General features: G+C 44.0%; 1 protein-coding gene across 3 annotated transcripts in view; it reads left to right on the top strand.

Annotated features, from left to right (window-relative positions):
* CCDC124 (coiled-coil domain containing 124) overlaps window positions 1-22935 on the top strand; it is an 86323-nt gene that overhangs the window by 55931 nt on the left and 7457 nt on the right. For all 3 annotated transcript variants that reach the window (XM_073562965.1, XM_073562963.1, XM_073562964.1), the window contains exons 3-4: window positions 5808-5976; window positions 6061-6181. In XM_073562965.1, coding sequence (XP_073419066.1) covers window positions 5808-5976; window positions 6061-6181 — 290 coding nt within the window. The remainder of the gene's footprint in view (window positions 1-5807; window positions 5977-6060; window positions 6182-22935) is intronic.

The raw sequence follows: 22935 nt of genomic DNA, 5'->3' as shown, positions 1-22935 counted from the left end.
TCAGGGTTAGGGTCAGGGTTAGGGTCAGGGTTAGGGTTAGTTAGGGTTTAGGGTTTGGGTTAGGGTTAAGTATGATTTGGTTAAGGGTTAGGGTCAGGGTTAGGGTCAGGGTTAGGGTTAGTAAAGTCATGGTTTGGGTTAGTGTGAGGGGCCACCTAATGTTGGAAAAAACGCAAACGCGGTAAAAACGCACTACAAACGCATAAAAACGCTGCGTTTTTTTCATGCATGCTCATAAAAATGCTTGAAAAAAACGCAGCAGTTGTATGCTTTTGTATGCGTTTTTTCAATGCGTTTTTTTGCGGGAAAAACGCGCTGCAAAAAAAAGCAAGTGTGAAACTAGCCTTAATGTCGTATAATGTTGCAGGACTCCTTTTATCCGAGTAGAAATAAAGCTGGTTGACGCGTGATGAAGTAACAACACCAAAAGATCTGTATCTTCGCCAATGAGACTAGTACTTTTGTTGGATGACATTGACACTGCTGCCTTAACAATCTCGACATCTGCATCCCCCTCTGATTGTATTACGTGGCAACCTCTGTCATTCATGCGCTGTGAAACGAGATTGATAAGAGACTGTTTGTTCTCCACATTCGAAAGGAAGTCCTCCTTTTTCCCGACAAATTTCGTTCCTTCAGCAATTTTCACTTTACTTGTTCGTTTTTTGTGCTGTCGCTGATGTGTAATGTCCTTTAGTGTTTGGTCCTCCAATGTAACCATCAAATACTATCGTAGCCTTACCATAGTGCTTTAGTGTGAAAGATGCATAGTCTGCAGCGATTGAACAATATGTCTTTCCTTCTGACCACTTCAGTCGATGGAGAAGAGAACCTCCGTCAAGAACATAATGTTCCACTTCTGGTACATCCTTGAGTACTGCGTCATCTGAACTCTGTTCTTTTATAGCAGTCATCAGTTGTGCTTTGTTTGGTTTGCGTAAGAGATGTTTTGCCTCAAAGAGGAATGGTGGGTATGATGAAAGTTCATAGGCCATCACCTCATCAAGGGAAAGATCAGCAGTTTGAGACACCACAAGAAACCTTTGGAACAAAAGAGCGGGGTCTATTGTTTTGTTCTTAGCAACGTCAATAGCCTCACTGGATGCCAGGGTCTTGGCTTTCATTGACCGCTTGTACTTAACTGAAAACAGTGATTGACCCTCCATTGTTGCCACTATTTCTCCGTCAATGGTGAACAGGTTATGGACATTCACATCCTTATTTGCATTGACACCGGTGATAATGTTGCTAAGAAACACTACATCAGAGAAAGGTGAAAAGGTCTCGAGTTTTTCTGCAATTTTCTCCAGGTCTTCACGATCTCTTCTCGTCCTTGACGTTCTTGCCTCCTTGTGTTGTTCACTGGTGACAGCTCTGGCAAGTGAAACCCTGCATTGCATCACTGCAGGAAGAGGACACTGGCACAGACAGGGTCCACAAGGCCCTCTGATGTTCGGACATTCCACTTCCTCTGGTGAGTCCTCCTGCAGTTTTTAAGGAGCTCATCAGAGCTTGCTCGATTACTAGGTCGCAACCCAGGCCTTCCCAGTACTGATCAGTCCGCCTTACAACATGTAAGCCATTCATAAATCTATGGAAGACTGATGGCATATCATCTTCCAGAGTGGTCATAGACTGGAGGTAAAGGTAGGTGGCCTTCACATAGTTCCTATGCCCAGCAGCTGCAAGAATGTGCAAATATTTGGCTACAGCATGAAGGTGCATCAGCCAGGATCCTGTACGATCGGCCTCGATAAGCTCCCTTGCAATTCCAACCATCTGTTGGTAATTCAGCCATAGTTTACTGGTGCGAGAGTGAGCGGATAATCCGTTTCTTTTGGTGGACAAGAGGTGGACAATTTCAATTTCACTAAGGCAGGTAGAAGTGATGACCGAAGTCACTCTCCCCTGTCAGTGTCCGAGCATACAACTGCTCAAGTTCTTGCAACAGGTCTGCAAAACCGGGATGGTCACAAAGTACTTTGTCTGCAACTTGCTGAGTAAGACACTGATCAAGGAGGAGATGGCCACGAACTGCACGCTGAACTGCCTTTCCAGTCATGATGTGTTGCATAGCATTGTCACCGTAAATTGTTCCCAAGATCTCTTTGATTCCACTCCCATCCATCAACGTTCCTTTGGCACCCATAGGATTCATCAATGTGTGGAAGCTCCCGAGCATCAAGATAACATCTCAAACCGGGCTGTCTTCAGGCACCTCGTGTTTGATTTCGGACGCTTTCCAGTAGAGTGGCTGATCGTATGTAACAACTGCAGCGGATCGGTGTTTATCAGCAAGTTTGCACAGATACTCAAGAGTAGAGAAGATGCATGACTTGTCTCCGGAATACATGTCAATGATGGGCAGGAAGATTACCGAAGACGACCCCGGATGATCACAGTCTTTATGTAGCATGTGCATCATTCCATTCCAGCTCGGTGCAGGCTGTTTGAAGCGTAAAGACATCTCCCACAATACATCAACACGATGGTCAATGGCGTCGAGAAATGGCAAGGGCTTGAATTTTATGTTTCAGCGAGTGTGTTTTGCGAAACGGTATTCCCTTACATCAACTCTGCTTTGTTCAACTATCTCCAAGTCCGCAGTCTTCTGTCTGAGAACAGTGCGACTGAACTTCCTTCCTGGAGTCACAGTAGCTACCATTTCAATTCCGTGGAAAGTCCCCTTCCCGTCTAACATGATGATATTATGATCGACGTTGTCCGCAGCGAACAGCAGTGCCGTATCCAGTCTGTCTATGGTACCATCGAGTACATCCTGGCCAACAGAAGCGGCAGCGTTTTCCTCGAATCACTGAACTTCTGAATATGATGAACAATATCCCATGGTTGAGAGACTGTCTACAAGAAATCGAGACCTGAAATGATGATGGAGCTGGACTGCTAACTCAAGCTGCAATAGAGCTACTACAGCCCTGGGACGTACAGCCTGAACAACTGATTGTCCAATGCTTGCGACCTTCCTGTGAATGTCCTTTCCAACGAAGAGGGTTTCAAGCAAGCAAAGCAAACTCAGGGGGAGATAATCTAAGGCAGACTGACATTCAAGCCAAGAAGTCTTCGGATATTCATTGGTTGAAGATGGGATCTTAGACTTGATATCGCTCTTGATTAGTTTGGCCGCAGTCTCTATGATGGCTCTCTTCTGGGCTTCTTCATCCGTTTCCTGACTACGGAAATAGTCCCTCAGGATTATTCTGGTCTTTTCACGGAACGTTACAATGTTAGGCAACCCTTCACACTCTGCTATGAATAGCGAATCGCCATACCTCTCCTCCAGCCTATACCTCAGCCATTTATTACTATAGGCAGCACTGTCTCCTTCTACAAGATACTCCGTCATTTTCTTTGCAAGATCTGTGACAGTCAGTTGCTCTTCATCGTTGTCCTCGAGAAATGCACACATTCTCAAGAACGCTTGATCTTGGTCTATGTTCATCGGCCTCCCTACCTTTCGCGGTTTCTTTGTAGTAGATCCACCACCATGACGTATAGGAATTCCGTAATTTGTCCGAAAGTTAATGTCACATGAACGATGATACAGACAGTCTGTAGCATGTAAGTCCTTCCCAAAGTACGCGATTCTCCCTTGAATGGTGATTGCCCAGTCATCATTACGCTGTTTGCAATGTGACAAGATGGACCTTACAAATCCATCCGTTTTAACAAAGCTATAGTCATCGAAATCACTACTAGATCTTGTCTTCACCACATCATGTCCACAGAACAAACACTGCATCGTGCTATCATAGGATCCAGTAGACACCCGTGTACTTCTCTTGGCTGGTGAACGATGAACGGAAGTAGCTTTCTTATGCAAGTCTATTTGCTTCTTGTTTATGTAGTTCATACGACATCTCTTGTGCACCACTGCTCCAGCAGCTACCACAGTGCTAACGCCCCTCTCAATACTGGCTTTATTGATCCCTTCAGCTCCTTTCGCACCAATCACCACTCTTTCTCCGTCATCTTCTACTTCATGGCTGCATAAGGGCAAGTTTCTTGACTTTCCATCATTCTCAGCTCTGTAAAAGAAGATAAATAAATTGTTAAATAATAAATATAATAATAGTAGTAATTGTAAAAGAAATATGATAGACACTGAAAGGCGAGTCGCATTTAACATTTTACAGCTTTGGCGGCCATACTCTTTGACGTCACATTTGGACCCTTTGTGGTAACCCTATCTTGATAAACTTTTAGTATGTTTTTCCCTACATGTAATACTACCAAAAAAAACAATAAAACGCTTTCTTGGAATTTGTTCAGGGTAAAGGATTTTTTTTCGTATTTTGACTGGACTTAATATGTTCACTGAACTATGCGGATTCACCGCATCCAATATATTGTACAGCGTCTCCACAAGAGAAATTGACATGCTGCGGTCTGGAAAGACGCGCTGCATGTCCGTTTACGCGGGTGATCCGCGGGCGTCTGTGGACATTTGATTTTTTAATAATCCCATCCACTATTCTGTAACGTCTGGAAGCTGCAGATTGGACGCTGCAGAAGTACCAAGCGTCCAACCCGCAGTGTTTACTGATCGGCTGCACATACTCTAATATGTAATATTACATTTTGTATTACACATCATATGATCACGTAAACTTTTTTTCATGAAGAAAAGCAAGATTACAATTTTTCCTCTTATCCTATATAGGTCCCATGTATTGTGCCACGTTATTAATATATCTCAGTGGTGGTCAATGATATATGACTTGAACTGTCTGGAATAAGCTGCTAGACTTCCTCTAATGACTGTTGGCAGCCAAGTAAAATAAAATTGAGGAGGGGGACTAAAGTGGGGAGATTAATAATTTATTAATAGACAAAAAAAAAGCCAAATTTATGACACTGACTAAGGGTAAATTTAAACTTTTATTTACGTTTACACCACCATTGGGTGGCTTACTTGTCAAATTATAAGCCCAAATTTTGTCACACAGGGTCACATCCCAAGCCATACCCTTCTTCTGTGTGAAGCTACCCCTATTTTCCACAGGGTCACATCTGCTTGTCATTCAAGGTGCACAAAAAGTGGTTAAAACACATAATATGGTGCAAGCTGCATTTTCCTTAGTAAATATCTCCCATACTAAGTGTTTTTCAGTATAAACATTGTTAATAACAGTCCAAAACTACTTCTCTATTAAGAACTCAAAAAAGGTTGACTAAATGGAACATGAGGATTGTATACCTCAAACTAATGGCATGCATGAACAGGCGCTTCCTTGCTGATTAAATCCACCTTGATTGCAGAAATCCATTTAGCAGTTTCTCCGAAATCCAGCATTCAGATTGTATGCAAATGAGCCACAAGTGCGGGATGGGACATTGCACTTGCTGCTCTCCTTCCCTGCCTTCCTATGTTCACCCCTTACTGCCTGCCTCCTGTGTCTGGCTGATAGGTCACTCTTGTTTCAGTGATCTACTTTCCCTACCAAGAGCTCTAACCAGCACTGTCAGTACATACACCACCCCAAACTTTGGCGGTGCTGGCAAAAGATCACATTGTTTTTGGAGGTGTACATCAGTTGTAAGATGTACCAAATTTATTAAGCGGTGTGTGCAATTTAGTGCATCTTGCACGGCCTTCATAAAGACTGGCATACAAAATGAAATTCTAATTGAACTGGGGCCTCCATTGTTCTTTTTATTATACATGCAGTTTAATGCTAATTTATAAAATTGTCATGTAATGTAAACCAAGTACTGCATGATGCAGCTCTAACCATCAGGATGTTTTAAGACTTCGCTTCATGCCAAAATGTCATCCATTTTGTTAGGAAGAAAAGGAAAAACGTCGCCTGGAGCTGTTAGAGAGAAAGAAGGAAAGCCATCGCTTGCTAGAGGAGGAGGATTCCAAGTTGAAGAGCAAACAAGCAAAACCTGTTCCCACAAAAGTGACACGAGCACAAATAGAAGAAACTCTGCAGAAGGAAGATGTTCAGAAAGGTAAGCACGACAGATCATGTGTACTACTTAATCATGCAACAAAATGCATTTAACTTTTGTATAAATATAATATTGTCTTCCTAGCTGCTGTTGAAAGCCCGAAGACACATCTAGAGCTGCCGCTGGAAGAAAACGTGAATCGTCGTGTGGTAGAGGAAGGAGAGATAGAAGCACGATCTGTAGAAGAAGCTATAGCTGCTCTCAGGTTGGTAGAAGAAATAATGCTCCTTTACAGTTTTAAAGCAGTGAGTTTCCATTTTCTTGTTGGAATATCTGCTTCAGAACCACAAATAAAAGTGCATCTCTGCTATAACATAAAATTACGATATAATAGCAAGCGGTTTAAATTCCACGCTGGCACGAATACCAATGGATATTCCAGAGAAATAATTAGTATCTAGGATAAAGGAATGTGTTTTATTGTCAATGTCAACGCGTTTCAAAGTATAACAGACTTTTTTCCTCAGACAAACCACAAGAGCCGGAATGAACCCATGTGTGGGTTTAAATGAATAGTACTTTCCCCACACATGGGTTTAGTCCTTTATTTGCGGTTTGTCCTGATCAGGGATAGGTGAACATGAACAGTAAAGTTCAGCATCCGTACCAAACACCTTCACCAGGAAGTCCATCTTACTGTTCGCCCCCTCCCCCAACATCAGGTGGGGGGCGGAAAAAAACGTCAGACAGGTGAGGGATATTGTTGTTTTTTATTTTTGTTTTATTACAGGAGACAAGGGATTCAATGGAATGGGCGTTGACGTAAGTATGGTTTAATTTAGAATCATTAAAGGAGTCTGTCATTCTTTCAATTAAAAACCTTTATTCTACCTGTGTATTTATTTACAATATCACTGTAGGATTAGTAATGGATAGGTGTCTTATAGATGCCTCTCCATTACTAATCCGTGGGCTTGATGTCACCTGACACTACAAAGGTGACATCAACCCCACAAATATGAGCCCTACTTGCCACCACTACAGTGCAAGTGGAAAGAGCAGGGCAAAGCGCAGAATTGGCGCATCTAATAGATGCGCCTTTTTTCTGGGTGGCTACGGACTGCTATTTTTATGCTGGGGGGGGCAATATCCATGGCCTTGTACCAGCCTGGGAATACCAGCCCCCAGCTGTCTGCTTTAGCAAGCTGGTTGTCAAAAATTGGGGGCACCCCACTCCGTTTTTTTTAACCCCTTTTCAACGTTAGGCGTAATAGTACGCTGACATCAGAATCGCTCCCTTTGATGTGGGCTCCAGCACTGAGCCCACATCTTTCCCTTCACGTCAGCTCTTTTGAACAGCTGACATGTGCCTCTAAAAGCCACGGGTGGAATCGCGATCCACCCGTGTCTGATATCATTTTAAATGCCTCTATCCATCTCTGACAGTGGTATTTAACTGGCACTTCCGGCACGCACTCCGGAACTCTCGCTCAACGGTGACCCTGTCACGTGATCGCAAGTCACTGATGGGTTGGCATTACAACAAGAGGTCTCCAGCAGACCTCTATGATTGTCAAAAGCCGGATTGCTATGAGACGGTGGCCGGCTCTGATCATCAATGAGACCACTGCAGCTTCTAGTCTCCTATGGAGACTATTGAAGCATGCAATAATTAAAAGAAAAGGTTTTAAAAATATTAAAAAATATGAAAGTTCAAATCACCTTCCTTTCGCCCTATTGAAAATAAAACAAAAAAAAAAAAATCAAACATACCCATATTTGGTATCGCTGCATTCAGAATCACCCAATCAATATAAAAAAAAATTGACTTGATCAAAAAATGGCGCACAGAGAAAAAAAATCAAGACGCCAGAATTACTTTTTTTTTGGTCACCGCTACATTGCAATAATGGGCGATCAAAAAATCGTAATTACACCAAAATGGTATCAATACAAATGTCAGCTTGGTGTGCAAAAAATAAGCACTCACCCATTCCCAAATCACGAAAAAATGGAGATGCTACGGGTTTTGACAAAGGCTGCCTTTTTTTTAACCAAAGTTTGGAAATTTTTTTTTTCACCAAGTAAATAAAAAATAACCTGTTTGGTGTCTATGTACTCGTAATGACTTGAAGAATCATAATGGCAGGTCACTTTTAGCATTTAGTGAACATGCACTTTTTTGCAATTTCACTGCACTCGTTTTCCAGTACACGATATGTTAAAACCAATTGTGTTGTTCAAAAGTACAACTTGTTCAGCAAAAAACAAGCCCTCACATTTTGACCTAAAAATGAAAAAGATACAGCTCTGGGAATAGAGATCAAATAAGGAAAACGCAAAAACGGATAATGGCCTGGAGGTTAAAGGGTTAATTATTGAAATAAATTAAAAAAATCGGAGTGGGGACCCCTCTATTCTTGATGACCAGCCTTGCTGAAGTTGACAGCTGAGGGTTGCAGCCCCCAGCTGGGAGTTTTGCCTGGCTGGTTATCAAAAATACAGGGGAATCCATGCATTTTTTATAATGATTTATTTACAGCGCAGGCGCCGGCTGATGAACACTCCAATCAGACGCTCCTGATCTCACTGTTATTAGCGGCAGCAGGCGTTGGCTGATGGAAACAGTAGGCCCCTCAGCTGACACCAGTGACCTGAGGTAAATTCCATGCTGCCTTTTGACAGAATGGGAATCACGTCTGTCTGACCTACGGTGATGATTTTACCGCCGATCAGATGCAGTGTTTGCTGCATTGTCGTTCACATGACAGCGTGGCAAACACTGGATGTTTGGGCGCCCCCCCCCCCCATTCAAGTGAATGAGGTCTGGGTACTGTTCTGGTACCTGAACCCAAACTTTTTGCAACTGTTTGGCCGAACCCATCGGCCCTATACATCCAGGTGGAATTCTCTAGTCCTAAGGTAGAAGTTTGTTATACTTTTAAACGCGTTGACAATAAACCACATTCCTTTATTCTAGATTATGATTCTGGCAGAGCAGAAATTAAATCCCTCTTCTTTTCCCCTTCTCCCATGACTGCACCACCTTAGAGAGGGGATTCGCCTATGAAGGACAGGAAACCTATCGAATAAAAGGGCAGTACCTCTCCTCCGCATCAGCGTTTGTTTTCTGTCCTTGAGGGAACCTGGATGAAGGATGGTATAGAACAATAGACTCACCCAGGTCCTGCTGGTGTCTGTCGTGGGACTTTCCAGTGGCCCTGGTAGGTCTGGAGGCGCCATTTCTGGTCCAAGTGATTGGTGGTGTGCAGGCGGAGACCTCTTAGGCAAATGTCTCCTACCGACACGCTGTCCAGGGCCTACGTATATAAGGGGTAAGCTGTTTTGGCGTGCCCGGTGTCAAGCGTGTCATAAAGTAGTTGCGGCTAGTAAAATTCCGAATCTACGCATGCACAAGGGTCTAATCAGGAAGTGCATAAAATATAGTTCCGGGGTGGGAGTCTGAACCGAAACGCTGAATGTGTAGTATGGCTGGTCCCTCATATACAACAGAGGTATGACCACTAGACAGCCAATTGCTTCAGCTTTCCTACCCTTGCTGAACATGGAAGTGCAGCAGCAGGAAGAGCTGCAGCAGCATCATCGTCAAGGAAGACGCAGCGGCAGTAACCATATGAGTGGCAGCAAGACCAACCAGAAGAAAAGGGCAGGTCTTGAGTCCACCACTTCCAGGGGAGAAAAATCGTGCGAGCTTATCCAGCCTCCGATTCCTGTACCCTAGACTTAATGGCAGAATGGTGAGTGATCTTTGTGAATGTTCACCATGTTAAATAAGTCACTTTTCCCAGTACCTGGATCCTCGGGATAATGGAGGCAGACTTGAGACTGAAATTCAGGACTGTTCTATTGCAGGCTTTGGCAGGGAACAGTTAGCCTTGGAGGCAGACGTTTTGACCCTAGTGAAGAAGCGGGTCTTGATGGGGGAAAAAAAGACTGCACCTTCAGGATCACATTGAATCTGAAAGGGTTAAAGTAGCCCACAAAATACTGTTCCCAGGGTGCTACATGAGTATGCTAGACTTGAAGGACACTTATTACCATGTTTCAATCCACGCGTAAGATCAGAAGTTTCTGAGGGTGGCCTTATCTGTAAACAAGGAAGTCAGGCTTTTCCAGTTTAGAGCCTTACCCTTTGGCCTGTCCATAGTCTAAGGCTATTTAAGAAAATCATCCTGGAAGTAACAGCACAATCCCATACTTGGATGATTTTCTACTGATCGGCACGTCAGTAGAACCACTGCAATTGTCAGCTGATAGAAGTCAAGACCATCCTGGACAGGCTGGGTTGGCTTCTAAACCTAAAGATAACCAGACGGGAACCACTGAGAGTTCAATATTTATTAGGGCTTATTTTCGACTCGATAAATCAAACCTGTCTACTACCAGAAGAGAAGAGGGTCAAGGCAATGACCTTAGGCTTGGTTACTACTGCTGATACTATCATGACTCTTAAGAAGGGCAATGTCACTACTACGGAGAAAGATCTCATGTATTCCAGTAGTCCAGCGGGCTGAAATACACTCCAGACAATTGCAACAAGATATTCTGATTGGCACAAAAGACTCAGAGGCGGTTTAGAGGGAAAGATAACTCTTTCTCCAGTGACTATCGATTCCCTGGCATGGTGGCTTTAAGTAGGGAATCTATCACTAGGGGTCCATTGGTTTATATCACATCGAGGATATAATATTGACTGACGCAAGCTCGGAACATAAAAAAGCTGCTGGCAGCAAAATAGGCAATAGCAAAGTTCTTTTCTTCCCTGCAAGTGCATCATCTACGATGATCCTAGACGCCTCGCACAGCCGGAAAGCTAACTAAGCCTAAAGCAAGAAAGGGGAAATCTAAACTGCAAAGGAATAGATTTCCCCCAAACATATATTGTCGGTGAGACAAGATGAAAACACAAATGCAGGCAGAAAAATAGACTGAGCAAATGATGGGGCCCACACTGACTAGACAGGACAGGAAAGGAAAGACACTGTCTGTAATCACGCAAAAAACCCTGCACAAAAAACACTGAAATCGCACGACTTCGCCCCCACTATATCAGCACACTGGTATATTCTGAAAGCAAAAAGAGACCAATATAACAGGGACAAAACAAACTGGCACAAGCAGTAACATATGGGTGGTGATTCAGCACAGCCCCTGCTGGAGCTGGCTGAACCGCACAAAGCTGAGATAGACAAAACCAGAACAAATGCAAACAGAATAGCAAATGAACCACTTAGCTGAACCATGCAGGGGAAGAGCAGGAGACATCAGACCTCAGAAGGAACATGAAGAAAGTCACCAGCAGGGATAGAGGGAGTCAGCTGTCTTAGATCCCAATCAGAAACCCCAGATCTCCAATAGTCTTCCTCATTATCAGGTGGCAAGCCTCTGTCAATCAGATCAGCTCCACTACCTCCAGTAACCACCATAGGGAGCCCAGAAAGAGAACTCACAACCCCTCTGTCAATCTAACCAGCTCCACTACTTTCAGTAAAGCCAGAGAGAGAATTCACAACAGTACCCCCCCTTGAGGAGGGGTCACCAAACCCATATCCACGCCACCAGGCCGGTCAGGATGGGCCCGGTGAAAAGCATGAACAAATCTTTCGGCATGAATGTCAGAAGCAGAGACCCAAGAATTATCCTCCTGGCCATAACCCCCTCCATTGGACCAAGTACTGGAGTCTCCGTCTAGCCAGACGAGAATCCAATATTTTCTCTACCTCATACTCCAAATTACCTTTAACCAATACAGGGTCAGGAGGCGCCACCATGGGAACTACTGGCTCTACAAACCTCTTCAACAAGGATTTATTGAACACGTTATGAATCTTAAACGTAACTGGAAGAGCCAAACGGAAAGAAACGGGATTAAGGATTTCCAAAATCTTATAAGGTCCAATGAATCTTGGCTTGAATTTTGGAGACGCTGAAGATTCCACCTGCTCTGAAGAAAATCGAGGATGAAACCCAAAGTTACAAAAAAAGGGCGACATCAAAGTGGCAGAACTAGCCCTATTGTTTAGCGCAAATTCGGCCAAGGGCAAAAATGAGGCCCAGTCATCCTGATCTGCAGATATGAAACATCTCAAATAGGATTCCAAAGTCTGGTTTGTTCCCTCAGTCTGCCCATTGGTCAGAGGATGAAATGCAGAGGAGAAAGATAACTGAATTCCCAGTTTGAAACAAAAAGCTCTCCAAAATCTGGAAACAAACTGGACTCCTCTGTCCGACACAATGTTCTCAGGAATCCCTTGCAACCGAACCACCTGTTGTAAAAACAAGGGCACCAACTCAGAAGAAGATGGCAACTTTGGGAGTGGTACAAGATGGATCATCTTAGAAAATCTATCACAGATCACCCAGATAAGTCATTCTCTGAGAGACAGGAAGATCAGAAATAAAATCCATTGAGATATGAGTCCACGGCCTCCTGGGCACCGGGAGGGGCATCAACATCCCACTAGAACGAGAACAGGGCTTGGACCGAGAACAAGTCCCACAGGACTGTACAAAATTCCTGACATCACTGGGGGGCGTGGCTATGTAGCTGGAGAGAGGCGCTTGTCGAGAGAGCTCCTCAGAATCCTGCCTTATCCTCGACTCTGGACCCTCTTACCGTGGTATATTTGGAGTTGCCTGGACCCCCCTGGACTCCCACAGGAGGACGTGGAGCGGCTTTGGTGAGCGGGTGATCGATCCTGCACGAGGCGGTGGCCATCTTGGAGGCGCGCTCTGTCAGTGAGAGCTGCGACGTCGGTCCATACCGCTGCAACGCTACCCGGGCAGTGAAGATATATGCTGGCAGACTAGAGGGGACACGCGGTGAGTGTCCTGGAAGATTGGGCCCTGCGTGCTCTCTCCCCTCCGTTGATTAATCACTACACCGGCTGGCGCCATCACTGTGGGAGGCTCTGAATACCCCCCCCCCTACTGCTGCTGTCTCTGTGGGGCCCCCTCTCCTTCTCTCTCTCCCCTCGCTGCAAGGATCTCTATTGGCATAATACCGGTCACCGTCCTCACAACTTCACGTGGCCTCCTTTCTGTGTCCTCAGCTACAATCATCTATTAATAGCCCTGCTGTGTTCACTATCTGTGATGGGAAATATCCGAGCGTATACCTCTAGCTGTCTTACTGGATCACACTGCAGTTAACCATGAGTCGATTTAAGGGTTCAGGAGTAGCAGAAAAACTAAAAGAGTTTGCCAGACCCGATCCCTCTGAAAGTGCACGGCCTCTTAGAAATACTTCCTCTCAAGTTCAGCATAAAAATCGTCATTCTGGGGGTGAGGAGGATACTGAGCAGGAAGAATTGACCCTTTAAACAGGCATCTGAGCAATTGATGCAGGCTATCTCCCTAACTAGGACATCCTTGACTGAGAAAATAGAGGATGTTTACACGGAGGTGGGGAGACTTCGTCAAGATATGCAGGCCATGAAGGGACGCATTACAGAGGTGGAGACGAGGGTGTCCCAGGTAGAGGATACCATTACACCTATGGAGGCCAAATTAACGAAAGTGGCGGGCTCTATGAATGCTTGGAGGCAGAAGGCGGACGACTTGGAGAACAGAATGCGTCGGAATCATATCCGCATCATTGGTCTGCCAGAACGCTCGGAAGGTCAGCATCTTGAGCAGTTTCTGGAAGTCTTGCTTAAGGCCTCACTGGGAGATGAATTCTCTTCAGTGTTCGCTATTGAAAGCGCTTATAGGGTCCCTACAAAACTCCTTCCTCCGGGAGCCCCGCCTCGGCCTTTCCTGGCACGTCTTCTCAACTGTAAGGACAGAGATCCCATTCTGCGTCTTGCACGACTAAAAAGTCCCATCAAGTTTGACAATGCTGTGATCTCCATCTTCCCGGACTTTTCCATGGAACTTCAGAAGCAGCGGGCACAATTCATCTAAGTCAAGAAACGGCTCAGGGAAAGAAACATTATGTATTCAATGATATATCCGGCCCGGCTTCGGGTTGTTCAAGGAGGTACCTCCGTGTTTTTCACAGATCCAGTGGAGGCGACTGAATGGCTGCGGTCCCATAGTGGATCCCCTGCAAAGGAATCCTAATGTGACGGCTGTTAATTCGGATCCTTTCAGTCAAAGGTCTAATTGGAGCTCTCTCGGTGAGTATCCAGTTACCAACAATACCGGACGCTGTGTTCAGTGATGGTATCCCCTTGTTTGTTTTTTGATGGGGGCGTGAGACTGTGCTCCTATATTACTAGGTTCTTGTTCAGTTTTTTCTTTTCCAAAAGTTTTAGTTTTTATAGTTATTTAGGTAAATGCCGCAGCCAGTGCCAATTTTGTTATCTAGGTGATATCTCTGCATTCTGCTCGGACACCACTATGCAACATATCCAGATAGACGGGAATCGGTTCTGAGTTGATATGTATGACCTGGAATGTAAGAGGCATAAAAACCCCCCGAAAGAATATTAGTGTTCTCACAAATTAGACAATATCGCCCTCACATTGTGGCTCTGGTTGAGACGCACCTGACCAGAGGTACAGTTCGGTGTGTGCAAAAACCGTGAGTACAATGGTTTATACATGCTTTTCACACCAGCTATTCAAGGGGGGTTTCACTGTTAATACACAAAGATGTTCGGTGGGAAACCAGGGAGGGCCGCAGAGATCCTGAGGGACGGTTTGTGTTTGTACATGCGCTGATCAACTCTAAGAAATATGTTATTTTGTGTATCTACAACCCTCCCCCAGCCAATATGTCAATTATCCTGAAAGCATTGAGTTTTGCCCTGAATTATCCAGATGCACATGCATTTGCATGGGAGATTTTAATCTGGTCATGAATAATGATCTTGATAAATTGAGATTAGGTGATGGAGTACAGAGTGGGCCCCCCCCCCCCCCCCCCGGCTACATCCCAGCTGTCACAATTCATGGCGGGTAGCGGGTGGCTGGACCTATGGAGAATGCGCCACCCTTAGACGAGGGAGCATACTTGCCATTCCTCCACTAAATGCTCCCTGTCTCGCATAGATTATATTTTTGGATCCAGCAGCCTGGCGATATGGGTGGATGATATTGAACATGGCAGTAGGGAGATTTCAGACCATAGTCCGGTCATTCTTAAACTTAAATACGGACCATTGAACAATAGGATAACATGGAAATTGAACCCTTTTTGGCTGAAGTTGATGAAATTGCCCGATAGAACGATAGATCAGTTACGTTGCTTCATCTCGTCCCATCCTGAACCCCGGAATATCAGTTTATTTTGGGACACTCTTAAGGCTTATCTGAGGGGTTGTTTTTCCTCTACGATCTCTTACATTAAACGAGTGACATTGGGGGAGGAGGATGAGATGGAGCGACGTCTGAAATATTCGGAGGTCACCTACATATCTGACCAAACTAACAGCAATAGGGTGAAGTGGTTGACTGCTCAAAGGTTATATACTCAACATATAGACACTAAAACCAAACGTAAGCTATTTTTTGCCCGACAATCTTATTTTGAGCTGCAGAAGCAGGCAAGCAAATTTTTGGCTTACTTAGTGCATCAACATGATACAACTAATACAATATTACAGATTCGCAACTCGGATGGTACTTTGGTTTCTTCAACTGAGGAAATACTGAAATGCTTTTATGATTATTATAGTTCATTGTACAATTCTAAGACTGATGTTGATAGCCGGGGGTGTCTAAACTGTCAGCTATAGAGTTTCCCACATTAAGTCCTTCCCAACGGGCCTTCATGGATGCTGAGTTTACTCTGGAGGAGATGGAGGATGCCATGAAGGATATGGCCTCTGGGAAGGCCCCTGGACCAGATGGATTTCCTGTCGAAGTACCAGGAGATATTGGCGCCCCTTTTGTTGACGGTGTTTCGGGGGTTTTGGAAGGGGATCCATGCCGGAATCCTTCTGTGAGGCTAATATAATAGTTCTTAAAAAGGAGGGGAAGGACCCTTTAGATTGTGGATCTTATCGGCCCATATCATTAGTAAATGTGGATTATAAGATCTTTATGAAAATTTTGGCCAACAGGTTGAACTTAGTCATATTAGACCTCATACACTCTGACCAAACTGGCTTTATGCCTGGTAAGAGTACCTCCATCAATATTAGATGAGTCCAGTCGGTGGTCCAATATAGCTCCCTGGTGCCGGACAATGAATGGGCATTGGCATCGCTTGATGCGGCCAAGGCCTTTGATTCTCTTGAATGGCCTTTTCTCCGTGCGTGTTTGCAGAGATATGGATTTGATGATAGATTCCAAAACTGGGTCAGTATATTATACAGGAAGCCCACGGCCCAAAAACCAGGGGAAGAGTCTTGAGGAGATCATTTGCATATTCCCAGTGCCTTCTGGGATAAGTGAAGAGTCTCCGCGAGCTCAACAATCACTGGGTTTTGGCCGTTGCAGCTGAAAAGAGGAAATCGGAAAACCAGGGGAAGAGTCTTGAGGAGATCATTTGCATATTCCCAGTGCATATTCCCAGAAGACTGGAGAAGAGCAAATGTTGTTCCTATCTTCAAAAAGGGGAAGAAAGTGGACCCAGGCAACTATAGGCCGGTGAGTCTGACTTCTATACCAGGAAAGATCTTTGAACAAATTATTAAACAACATGTATGTCAGTACCTGGATAAGAATGAAGTGATTAAACAGAGTCAGCATGGGTTTGTAACTAATAAGTCATGTCAGACTAACTTAATTTCCTTCTATGACAGAATCACTGATTGGGTGGATGAGGGAAATGCTGTAGATATAGTATATCTTGACTTCAGCAAAGCATTTGACAAAGTATCTCATACAATCCTTATTGAAAAATGACTAAGTATGGAATGGACAAGGCAACTGTTAGGTGGATTCATAACTGGCTTAGTGATCGGACCCAAAGAGTGGTCGTAAATGGCTGCACATCCAGTTGGAAGAATGTCTCAAGTGGGGTTCCACAGGGCTCTTTCCTGGGCCCTGTATTGTTCAACATCTTTATCAACGATTTAGATGAAGGAATTGAGAGTAAACTGATTAAATTTGCTGATGACACAAAGCTAGGAGGGATAGCTAATACTAGAGAAGAGAGAGAGAGGATTCAATAAGATATAAATAAACTGGAGAAGTGGGCAGCAACTAACAAAATGGTTTTTAACAGGGAAAAATGCAAAGTACTTCATCTGGGCAATAAAAATGAAAAAAGCATATACAGAATGGGAGGAATAGGGCTAAGCAACAGCACATGTGAAAAAGACTTGGGTATACTAATAGATCACAGACTGAATATGAGTCAATAGTGTGATGCAGCAGCAAAAAAGGCAAATGCAATTCTAGGATGTATTAACAGAAGCATACAGTCTAGATCATGTGAAGTCATTATTTCCCTCTACTCCTCTTTGGTCAGACCTCATCTGGAATATTGTGTCCAGTTTTGGGCACCACATTTTAAAAAAGACATCAACAAACTGGAGCAAGTTCAGAAAAGAGCGACCAGAATGGTGACCGGTCTGCAAACCCTGTCTTATGAGGAAAGGTTGCAGGATTTGGGAATGTTTAGTTTGCAAAAGAGAAGACTGAGAGGAGACTTAATAGCTGTCTACAAATATCTAAAGGGCTGTCACATTGTAGAAGGATCAACTTTATTCTCATTTGCACAAGGAAAGACTAGAAGCAATGGGATGAAACTGAATGGGAGGAGACACAGATTAGATATTAGAAAAATCTTTTTGACAGTTAGAGTGATCAATGAGTGGAACAAGCTTTCACGAGAAGTGGTGAGTTCTCCTTCAATGGAAGTCTTCAAACAGAGGTTGGACAGACATCTGACTGGGATGATTTAGCGAATCCTGCTTTGAGCAGGGGATTGGACCAGATGGCCCAGGAGATCCCTTCTAACTCTACGATTCTATGATTCTAAATAGTACCATATCTGAGCCCTTTTCATTACATAGGGGAACTCGCCAGGCGTGTCCCCTTTCCCCGGCCCTTTTTGCTCTTGCGATTGAGGCACTAGCAGTTCGCATAAGATCTTCCCCTAATATTGCTGGTATAGAAATAGCGGGTCGGACAGACACCATAGGCCTATATGCTGACGATATGGTGATATTTATGGACAAAGCGGAGGAAACCCTGACAAGAGTGATCACTGCTATAAATAAATTCAGTAAATATTCTGGCCTATATATACACTCACTGGCCACTTTATTAGGTACACCATGCTAGTAAGGGGTTGGACCCCCTTTTGCCTTCAGAACTGCCTCAATTCTTCGTGGCAGAGATTCAACAAGGTGCTGGAAGCATTCCTCAGAGATTTTGGACCATATTGACATGATGGCATCACACAGTTGGCGCAGATTTGTCAGCTGCACAACCCTGATGCGAATCTCCCGTTCCACCACATCCCAAAGATGCTCTATTGAATTGAGATCTGGTGACTGAGGAGGCCATTTGAGTACAGTAAACTCATTGTCATGTTCAAGAAACCAATCTGAGATGATTCGAGCTTTATGACATGGCGCATTATCCTGCTGAAAGTAGCCATCAGATGTTGGGTACATTGTGGTCATAAAGGGATGGACATGGTCAGCAACAATACTCAGGTAGGCTGTGGCGTTGCAACAATGCTCAATTGGTACCAAGGGGCCCAAAGAGTGCCCAGAAAAAATTCCCCACACCATGACACCACCACCACCAGCCTGAACCGTTGATACAAGGCAGGATGGATCCATGCTTTCATGTTGTTTACGCCAAATTCTGACCCTACCATCCGAATGTCGCAGCAGAAATCGAGACTCATCAGACCAGGCAACGTTTTTCCAATCTTCTACTGTCCAATTTTGATGAGCTTGTGCAAATTGTAGCCTCAGTTTCCTGTTCTTAGCTGAGAGGAGTGGTACCCAGTGTGGTCTTCTGCTGCTGTAGCCCATCTGCCTCAAAGTTCGACGCACTGTGCGTTCAGAGATGCTCTTCTGCCTACCTTGGTTGTAACGGGTGGCAATTTGAGTCACTGTTGCCTTTCTATCAGCTCGAACCAGTCTGCCCATTCTCCTCTGACCTCTGGCATCAACATGGCATTTCCGGCCACAGAACTGCCGCTCACTGGATTTTTTTTCTTTTTCGGACCATTCTCTGTAAACCCTAGAGATGGTTGTGCGTGAAAATCCCAGTAGATCAGCAGTTTCTGAAATTCTCAGACCAGCCCTTCTGGCACCAACAATCATGCCACGTTCAAAGGCACTCAAATCACCTTTCTTCCCCATACTGATGCTCGGTTTGAACTGCAGGAGATTGTCTTGACCATGTCTACATGCCTAAATGCACTGAGTTGCCGCCATGTGATTGGCTGATTAGAAATTAAGTCTTAACACACAGTTGGACAGGTGTACCTAATAAAGTGGCCAGTGAGTGTAAATTGGGAGAAGTCTGCTTTGATGCCTCTTTCCCATGCTCCAACGCCACGACTTGAGTCTCTCGCCTCACTACCCATTGTAACCAGTTTCAAATATCTGGGTGTCCATATTTCTCAAGGCAGTAAGTATGATTTGCAACTTAACATACATCCACTGCTGGAGATGGTCAAAGCCAAATTTACGATCTGGGGTAAACTTCCACTGTCTGTAGCCGGACGTATTAATTTAATTAAAATATTACTCCCCAAGCTTAGCTATTCTCTCCAACACAGTGCTGTAGTGGTGCCCAGATCTTTTTTTGCAAATCTGAATTCCCAGATCACATCTTTTATATGGGGGTAAACCAGGCCCAAACTTAAACTATCTACTCTGCAGAGACCCAAAAAGGGAGGGGGGCAGCGTTACCGGATTTCTTTCTATATTATCTGGCTGGACAGGCCAAAGCTATAAGTACATGGATGCCCGGCGGTCACCTACCTAATTCTGAAGATCATCTGCTTCATGCTGCACAAACTAGTTGCCCGCTAGGATTTTTGGAAATGAGGAAAATAAATGTCCCTCAGCTGCTACCCCTGTTTTGTCTGGCACGATCAGTATGGAAGCAGATTAAAAGGGTGGTTGGATTTAAGGATATTATAGCTGAAATGCCCCCATGGAATAATGGTTACCTTCCAGCATTACTTGAACACCCATCCGCCGAGTTCTGGGCTCAGTATAATGTTTTTACGATAGGTGATCTAAATGATCGTGGAACTCAGATATCTTTTGAACAATTACAAGTTAACCGCAATGTCCCGAGATCCCAGTTCTTTCGTTATTTACAACTAAGGTCAGCATTTCAGTCGCACATGAGATGTGTAGGTATAGACAATGCTATTTTGTCTTTACCCTTGATAGGGATCCTTGAATCACAAGGCCCCCAAGATCTCATCTCCTCTCTCTATACATATATGCTGTCAGTAGGGACAGAATCCACCATAGACTCCATTAAGAAGAAATGGGAAAGGCTCATCCCAGATATACGGGGAGAGGAGTGGGAAGAAATCCTGGAGTCACCAATCAGGGTGTCTCCATCTGTTAATAACAGGATGATACAATTATATATTATAAATCAATCATATTTGACTCCAACTCGACTCTTTAAGATGGGCTGATGCCAATCATCGGAATGTTTGAGATGCCATTCAATAGACGCAGACTTTTCATATGATCTGCTACTGTCCTATTATCGCACAATATTGGAAGGAGGTGACATCACTAACATCTCTGGTACAAATTCCTGTTCCCCTTGAACCACTGGTCTGTCTGTTTGGAGTATGGGATGAGGAGACATGGGGTCAATATGTTGGGATTTTCTTACGGGAGACGCTTTATGGCACGAAAGGTACTGGCATTACGGTGGATGGGAGGTTTATTTCCCTCTCTCGGGTCCTGGATCAATTTAGTGAATTCGATTATCCCATGTGAACGCACGTTATATCAAAACAGAGGGTGCCCGGGTAAATTTGAGAAGATTTGGGAGAGATGGAATTCCTCTCACCTCACTTTGTAGAGTGGAGATGTCACATAATAAATAGTTAATTGTGTGGAAGTAGGCTGCAGAATAGCTTTTGTTTTTGTAGATGTAGGTACGGTTTAGAAGTTAGGTAGATCTCATCACTTGAGTAATAACATAAGACCATTGTGATTTAATTGACATTATGTTTTGCTTTATCTTGTATACAACTGGTATGCACATTTTGCCTTATATTTTAATGTCATGTGAAACATATGTATATTTAGTACTATGCTTAACATTATGTACCAGTATGTATGTTGTACACCCTGTTTATGGTTTAATAAACAAATTTTAAAAAAAATTCCTGACATCACGAGATAAGGCAGGCCACCAAAAAGACCGACTCACCAAATCTCTGGTATCAAAAATACCTGGATGACCAGCCAACGCGGAGCAATGAATTTCAGACATTACTCTCTTCCTCCACTGGTTAGGGACATACAATTTTCCCATAAAGCAACGTTCAGGTTTGGCCTCCTGAAATTCTTCCAGGGCACGTCTCAAATTGGGTGAGATGGCGGAAAGAACTACACCATCATTTAGAATGGTAGTAGGCTCAGTCATATCAAGAGAATCCGCAAAGAAACTCCTAGAAAGGGTGTCCGCCTTAACATTTTTAGTGCCTGGAAGAAAAGACCACAAAATTAAAACGCGTGAAAAACAAGGCCCACCTAGCCTGTCTAGGATTCAAGCGTTTGGCTGATTCAAGATAAATCAAATTCTTGTGGTCGGTGAGGACCACAACTTGATGTCTAGCTCCCTCCAACCAATGTCTCCACCCTTCAAATGCCCATTTCATGGCCAGCAATTCCCAATTCCCCACGTCATAGTTACGTTCAGATGGGAAGAATTTTCGAGAAAAGGCACAGGGATTCATCTTAGAAGTCACCGGATCTCTTTGGGACAAAACGGCTCCTGCACCAATCTCAGAAGCATCTACCTCCACCTGAAATGGGAGTGAGGCATCAGGTTGCCGTAGAACCGGAGCAGAAGTGAATCTCCGCTTAAGCTCCTGAAATGCCGAAATTAATTGCCTCTGGAGACCAATTCACCACATCAGCGCCCTTTTTGGTCAAATCAGTCAGTGGTTTAACAATACCAGAAAAATTACTTATTAATTTACGGTAGAAATTAGCAAAACCCAAAAACTTCTGGAGAGCCTTCAAAGAAGTGGGCTGAACTCAAATGAATCCCAAAAATGAAATCCTCTCTACACCAAAGAGGCACTTCGATCCCTTAACATACAGAGAATTTTCCCTCAAAATCCGGAACACAGTCCGGACATGTTCCACATGAGAATCCCAATCACTGGAAAAGATCAAAATATGATCCAGATAAATGATCAAAAACGTATCCACAGAGTCCCAGTAAATATCGTTCATAAAAGATTGGAAGACAGAAGTGGCATTAGTGAGCCCAAAAGGCATCACCAGGTACTCAAAATGTCCCTTCGGAGTATTAAATGCCGTCTTCCATTCATCTCCGTGCTTGATGCGAATAAGATTATATGCCCCCCTGAGGTCAAGCTTGGTAAACCAACAGGCACTTTTAACTCTGGAAAATAAATCAGAAATCAGGGGTAACGGGTATTGATATTTAACAGTGATTTTGTTAAGGGAATGATAGTCAATACATGGCCTTAATGAACCATCTTTCTTGGCCACAAAAAAACCCCCAGCACCTAAAGGTGAAGAGGATGGTCTAATATGACCCTTCTCCAACGACTCTTTGATATAAGATCACATAGCATCATGTTCGGGTACCGATAAGTTGAAAAGCCGACCCTTGGGAAATTTACACCCGGGCATTAACTCAGTTGCACAGCTGCATATGAGGAGGTAAAGACGCAGACTTATTCTCACTGAATACATCAGAAAAATCAGCCAAATAGTCAGGAATATCATGAGACTGGGGAGAGGTGGAGAAAACAGGAGTGTCAGTAAGAACACATTGACAACCCCAACTCACCACAGACACAGATTTCCAATCTAAAACAGGATTATGAGTTTGCAACCAAGGAAAACCCAGAACAATAGTATCATGCAAATTGTGCAGCACCAAAAATTTACA

This window comes from Dendrobates tinctorius, unplaced genomic scaffold (assembly GCF_039654945.1).
Source record: "Dendrobates tinctorius isolate UK_male_01 unplaced genomic scaffold, ASM3965494v1 ptg000374l, whole genome shotgun sequence".
Lineage (NCBI taxonomy): Eukaryota > Metazoa > Chordata > Amphibia > Anura > Dendrobatidae > Dendrobates > Dendrobates tinctorius.
This window is presented reverse-complemented; position numbering and strand designations above follow the sequence as displayed.